The 6,851-nt window shown below is 41.7% G+C and overlaps 1 protein-coding gene across 1 annotated transcript in view; it reads right to left on the reverse strand.

The window, feature by feature from the left end:
* The window catches only part of HSD17B2 (hydroxysteroid 17-beta dehydrogenase 2), a 54,164-nt gene that overhangs the window by 23,593 nt on the left and 23,720 nt on the right, over positions 1-6,851 (reverse strand). The window contains exon 2 of the mRNA XM_011356638.2: positions 1,244-1,456. Within this exon, the coding sequence (XP_011354940.1) occupies positions 1,244-1,456 (213 nt within the window). The remainder of the gene's footprint in view (positions 1-1,243; positions 1,457-6,851) is intronic.

The raw sequence follows: 6,851 nt of genomic DNA on the forward strand, positions 1-6,851 counted from the left end.
AGTGAGGTATCTGATAGACAGTTTTATATACATATAATTCAGGATGTTAAGGAGAGGGCTAGGTTTGGTCATACACATTTGGAAGCTACTTAAATCCCAGCTGCTTAAATCTCACTGTTTCTCAACTCTTGCAGAACATTAGCATTGTCTGGGGAGCTTTAAAACATATTGATACCTGGGACCCCCAAAGAGGATCTTCTTTACAGCTGACATTCCCAGCAAAAGGAAAGCAACAGTACCAGCCTCACTGCTGAAGGATTAACTGAGTTGCTGTAGGTAGATTCTGATGTATTTGGTTCGGGAAGGGATGCCCAGGATGGATTGGTATCAGGGTTTGGAGTTTCAGAATGGCCTCGTGTTTGGTTGAATTCTCGGCTGGCACTATCTTAAAGTCTTAATCATTTTTTTTAACAAGGAGCCCCACACAATTTTTATTTTGCACTGAGCCTCCCAACTTATGTAGCCCATTCTGGACCCAAGCATGGATATTTTCAAAGACTTCCCAGTTGAAATGCCTGGTATAGAGAGAGAACAGTATAGCCCAAAAAATGTGGAGTAGAAAATTTGGGGATGGAGCCGTCGGTAACATTCACATTCATGGGCAGGGACGGGGGTGGAGGAAGAGGTTCGTACGGGGGAAGCAGACAGAATGATTGGAGAACTAAGAAGGCAATGGTGGGCTGGCAACCCCAAAGGCAAGGCAGGGGAGGGTGATTGATACATTTAAATACTACAGAGAAGTTAAGAGCTAGGTGTTTAGGATTATACTGATTAGCTTGGCCAGACCAGCTGGAAATGCATGGTGAGAGCCAATGTCAGATTGAATGTAAAGAAGTAAAAACAGAGGGCAGGCAATAGGGTTCCGGAGCTTGGCCACAAAGGAAGGGGAAGAGAAAGGGCAGTGATTAAAAAAAGACCGTGATTACTAGGCTTTTTTTTTTTTTTTCAAGTCTAATGAATGTTAATATTGGAGGGAGAAAAGAAATGAGGAGGGGGTGGGGGTGATGATGAATGGGATAAAGAATTCTGTAAGTTCTGTGAGAACAGATCATGCCTGACTCATTCCTAAGGTCTTCACGTCTGTGAGAGGCCCTGGAATGTGGCAGGTGCACCGTACAGGTGTTCAGGTATGATCAGCAGCCAGAATGGGTGAGAGGGCAGTGGGAATTAGAGGCTGGAACCCACGATGGCATTTGCAAGGAGGTGGAAGACAATCGCGGGCACAGGTGGCTGAAGGCAGTACCTCTGTTCTGCACCTTTTCCACCACTTTGCTGTAGGCGTCTTTTATCTGCTGCGGGTTGGTGACATCCAGCTGGAGCACAGAGAGGCGCTTAGAGCAGGTTCTTCGCAATTCCTCCGCTCCTGATCCCTTTTCATTCTGAACTCCGGCAAACACTGTGAAGCCCAGCTTGTCCAGATACTTGGACAAAGCATGACCAAACCCGGAATCACTACCTGCAAGGGGTCAAGGCAAGACAAAGTGGGCTCCAACTAGCGGGGCAAGAGAAATCATTTAATAAGGAAACACAGAATGCTATTTTTGATGGTCCACATTCTCAGGAGAAAGTGGGTCTTGAGGAAACTTCTTTATTTGCTAAGTGGGAAATGGACAGAGAAGTCAAAACAGACAAATTTCTCTGTATAAAAAAAGGGTAATGAGTGAAAATTTGGGATGAAGCCACACATGGAAGAAGAAACACCAACGGGATTGTCTAGGAGTGGCTGGTGGCCAAGGAACCTGGGAGGGAATAAAATCTCTCCTTACTAAATCTGGATTTGTTTTTTTTTTTTAATTTGACAATGAATTAATAAAGCCAAAGTTCACAGGAGGCCATCTGCTTGTACTTACCGGTGAGGAAAGGCAGCATAGAGGCCTGAGTATAAGCCTGGCCTCACCATCCCTACCTGTGCAACCCTGATCAGTGTTGAGAGTAACTGACTCAAAATAAGTACTCAGCAAACATTTGCTGAGTTGGATGCCTACTCCCATAGCGGGGTGGGGGAAATGCTAGGGTTGGTTTTAAGCTATGCCCTTTGAGATAGATCATTCTGTCTGTGGCCTGGAAATCCATCCACTTGGAGTAAGCAAGGACTAGAGGACTTGTCAAGATTGGAGTGAATTTTAAATAATGATTCGTCTAAAAGTATTAATATAGTCTCAAATTATGTACAAAATGGAAAAAGAATTAAGAATCGTGGTTTCAAAACTGGTGGCCTAATTGTAAGTAGATTTACGCTGTTGCCACATGGTGGCGCTGTATTAGCTGATGAACAGAAATCTATCCCAGAGTATGTTGGGTGGAGTCTTGAATTAGGCAAGTTGTGGATTGAGTTCAGGATTGATTTGGGGCCAGCTCTTTAAATAAAACACACCCATCCTATAAAGATAAGATTGCATGTGTTCTTGGACACAAGCTGGAAGCTACATTTGAAAAGAGGGATGAAGAGAAAAATGCATGCCTGTAAATGATGTCTAGTCATTATTAAAACGTAAAAGGAAAAAAAAAGTTTTAAGATCAGCAATGAATAAAAAAAATTATTTATAACTTCACCAATCTAGTATAGCTTTAATAATTTTCTTGTTTTTTCAGCCTTTTTTCTATAGTTTTTAAATAATTATAGCTATAGCACACATATTTTGACAATTAATTTTTAAATTAGTATTATATAAACCGGTTTTGTATGTTCTACATAATCTTCGAAACCATAAACCCTAATTTTTCATTACCAGATAAAATTCTCCCTATTAAAATACAGCAGAGAAAAGTGGTGAGAGTCTGGATTCTGGAGCCAGGACACTTGGGTTCAAATCCTGACTCTTCCACTTAGCTGTGTGACTTTGGGTAATCGCTCGACCTCTCTGTCTCAGTTTCCTCATCTATAAAGTGGAGTGATACTAAAACCTGCCTCATAGGGTTGTTAGAGGATTAAATGATTTGATCTATTAAAGTAATTGGAACAGGGCATGGCACATGGCAGTTGCTATACAGGTGTTTAAGTAAATGGCAACTTTCAAAAACTTCTTTCATTGGCTACTTTTAGTTCCCGGAACCAAAAGAATTTTCAGTTCAGTTTTTATCTCACAAGGTCCTACTATGTATCACTAAGAGTACATGGTCTAAATATGTGTTTGGCTAATATTAAATTTTGTAAAACTTTAATATTTCAAATAGGGTGATTTCACCTGGAAATCCTGGTCACTATTTTCTCTCGATTAACCAGGAAATGGACCGACTCCAGGCCTGCATTTCTGCAAAAAACCCATAAGCTGAAGCTGAGGCTACCAGTGGCCGATCCCTTATACAGGCCATTTTCTCAGTTAAAACAAGGCTCCGTGCTCAGTCATGTGCACGTACATCTCCACTGCTAGCATTCTTTATTGATGTTACCTGCCCTACTTCTGTAACCTTTGAGCCCAAGACCCTTGACATACTTAGTCCCATTTACACATGTCCTCTGGGTCAAAAGCTGTTTATCTGGAAACCTGTGGAAAACTAAGGAGAGGAGCTCTTCCCTCCCTGTTTAAGATTTAAGCAATCCATCAGATTGCCACCCTTGTGTTGACACTGCCTGTTCTCGATAAAATAGATTAAGGTATTATAAAATGGTAGGTAAACAAAACTAGTGCATTTAAGACTTCTCCGAGAGCCATGCAAAGCTCAGCTCCAAATCCAGGAAGAGCAATTGTACCACCAATACCCCATTCCTCTTGCCCATGGCACTCTAAAAGGATGGTAACTGTTAGGTGGTAAAGGAAATAACTAGAGCTTTCATATCTATTTTTTAATGGAAATAAATTCATTTTTCCTGGAATATAACCTTTACAAATAATCCTCCCATGCCATTGTTATTCCTATATGAAGATAGGCAACTGAGATGTTGAGATATTAAATATTTCTTCCAGGCTACACAGCTACGATGTGCTAGGATCAGCTCTTAAATCCAGATTTGTTTTTTTCTAAAGCATATTCTTTTACTGATTCACTGTCTCCTTGAGCACAGGGTAGGGGGAGAGGGGATGCACAAAGTAGAAACAGCAGTGATGGGAGATATCTGCCAGAGAGGGGTCCCCATAACTGGTGCCAGCTCCCTTCACAGAGGATGGACTCGCATCACCCGAGCAACAGCACAAACTACTTACAGCTGCTTTTCCAGAAGGGGAAATGTAATAGTTTTTTTTCTCATTGGTGCATGAGGAAACAACTCCTAGCCTTGCTGCAAAATAAGCAACCAATCAATGTAGCCCTGCTGGGTTTGATCAAGTGGCTGGATTCCCAGACCATGGTCCAGTCCTATGGCTCTCTTGAACTCTACCTGCCGGCCCCACTCCCAACTCAAGTGGAATTCATCACCAATTGCCCCCAATTGCTTCATCTTCTGGAACTGCTTATTCTCCTGAATGGCGCTACCCTCCTTCCAGTTACCCAGGACCAGTGCCTTCTCTCCCAGTCCCCACTTCCACTCAGTACCCATGTTTTTCATCCCAAGATTCTGACATCTATCTCCATATTTCCATTTCTGCAACTCATGGCAAAGAAGCTAGCTCATCTCAGCTCAGCCTGGCATCAGATTGCCACCAAGTTGGGGATATACATTCTCAGGGGCAGCAGAAAATGATATCATAATTGTCCCAATTTTCATACTGCATCTGTTAAGAATATTCCAGTTAAGAACCGCTGGACATGACTCTCAATACTAACATCCTGAAATTGATGCTGATGGGAATGCTGTGCAGTCAACCTAAATGGCCAGAATTTCAGAAATCCTCAGCCAAAACCAGAAGCCATTAGAAAGAGTTAAATATCCAGACAAGGGTGGAACATCTTTCTTTTGGCAGAACTTAGGGGACTCGGCAAAAGCTTCCCAGCCTCATTTTCTCTACAAAGGTGTCTTTGTAGAGACTCAGGGAAAACTTTTTTTTTTTTTCATCTATTAAATGCCCACCTCCTCAAACAGAAAATAAGAAGAACCTATCCAATAGTTGGTAACCATGACCATAACAAAAGGTGGTGCTCTGGCTTCCCCTCAATGTCACTTTTAACTTCTAATACTGCTTTCTGCCTCTCTTCACATTCATTCACTCATTTATTCATACTTCAGAGATCACTGTGTTAAGTCCTAGAAATATCACCATAAAAGAGAGACATCTCCCCACCTTCACGAAGCTTACTGCCTATAATAACAGGTTCTCAATCTTGAGTCCCACCAGAATCCTTGAGACACTGAAAAAATATCTGCCCAGACCCCACTCCCAGAGAGTCTTATTTAGTTGGTCCGGATGGAGCCAAGTACCGGCGACAGTTTCTAAAGCTCTCCAGTATGCTTTTGGGGATGATTCCAATGTGTAGCCAAGGTTGAGAAACACTGACCTAAGGCAGGGATCTCAACCAGGGATGACTTTGCCCCCCAGAATATTTGGCAATGTTTGGAGACATTTTGGGTTGTCACAACACTGAGACTGTTATTGGCATTCAGGAGCTAGATGCCAGGGATGTTCCTCAACATCTTATAGTACACAAGGTAGCTCCCACCACAAAGAATTATCTTGCCTTAAATGGCCATAGTTGGAGCAACCCTGAGATTGAGCAAACCTGGTGGTGTAGGGAAATGACAGATATTAGGCAAAGCATTACAACAGAAAGTGAGGAGTATTATAAATAGAAAAGTTTTAAAAACTATGGGTCATTTTTTGCTTACAAAGTACTCAAGGTCGCTCTGTTAGTGAGCACTCCTTGAGGAAGAATACAGGCAGGAAAGAGAGGGAACTAAGCCACCTCCATCAGGGCAAGGACTCTATCGGGTTATCTAGTTCATTGTTCTATCCCCTGTGCCTAAAACAGTTCTGGGCACATTGTAGTTGCTCAGTAAATACTTGCTGAATGATAAAACGATCAGCTGATTCAATGGAAGTGTCAGAGTCCAGGCACCATGATCTTCCCTGTTATCTTGCACTGTACTGGTTTCCTGGACTCACTGTCGCCCTCCTCGAGCCTGCCTGCCCTGCCCTGCCGTCTGTCTGGCCCACAGGGCCTGATTCTGCATCTCAAGGGCATCTCAAAGTCTACTTTTCCTCTACTCCACAGCCTCAGAGGTTTTCACTGACTGTAGAATAAAATTCAAGTTCTTAAGTCTGGCATCAAAGCTGTATGATCTGATTCTAATCTACATTTCCAGGTGTATTCCCTACTGTGCTTCTACTTGTATCCTGAATGCCAAACATCACCAAACCCAAAACTTCCTTTGGGATTTCTTACCCACATCTTTGATCACATCGGACTTCCTGCCTAGAACCCTCACTCATGTCCCTTTCGCCATTGCTTACAATTTTAATTTTTCAAAAACGATTTTCTACAGAAGAGCAGAGAATTGTATCATGGACGATGTGTTCATCTTCCATCTATGGGGATTACCAACATTTTGTTTCTTCTATTTCCTCCCCACACACTTTCTCTCTTTTTCTTATATTTTAAAGCAAATCTCATACCTATTTTCATGTTATTCATAAATCTGTAAATACATCAGTATATACCACTAAGAAACGAGGACATTTTAAACCTAACTATATTGTCATTACTAAGCTGATAAGATGAACAATTCTTCTTTAATGTCATTGGATACCCAAGATGTAGTCAAATTTCCCTGCTTATTTTAAAAGTGTTTTCTTAAGAGTTGGTTTGACTCAAGATATAAACAAGGTTCACACATAACATTTGGTTTTCATGTCTCTTAAGCCTCATTTATTCCATATAATTATTTTCTCCCCCTTGTTTGTGCCATTTATTTGTTGAAGACAACAAGACATTTAGATATCCTTTAGATAAGCGGTCCCCAACCTTTTTGGCAATCTTTT

This window comes from Pteropus vampyrus, unplaced genomic scaffold, assembly GCF_000151845.1.
Source record: "Pteropus vampyrus isolate Shadow unplaced genomic scaffold, Pvam_2.0 Scaffold29, whole genome shotgun sequence".
Classification (NCBI taxonomy): Eukaryota; Metazoa; Chordata; class Mammalia; order Chiroptera; family Pteropodidae; genus Pteropus; species Pteropus vampyrus.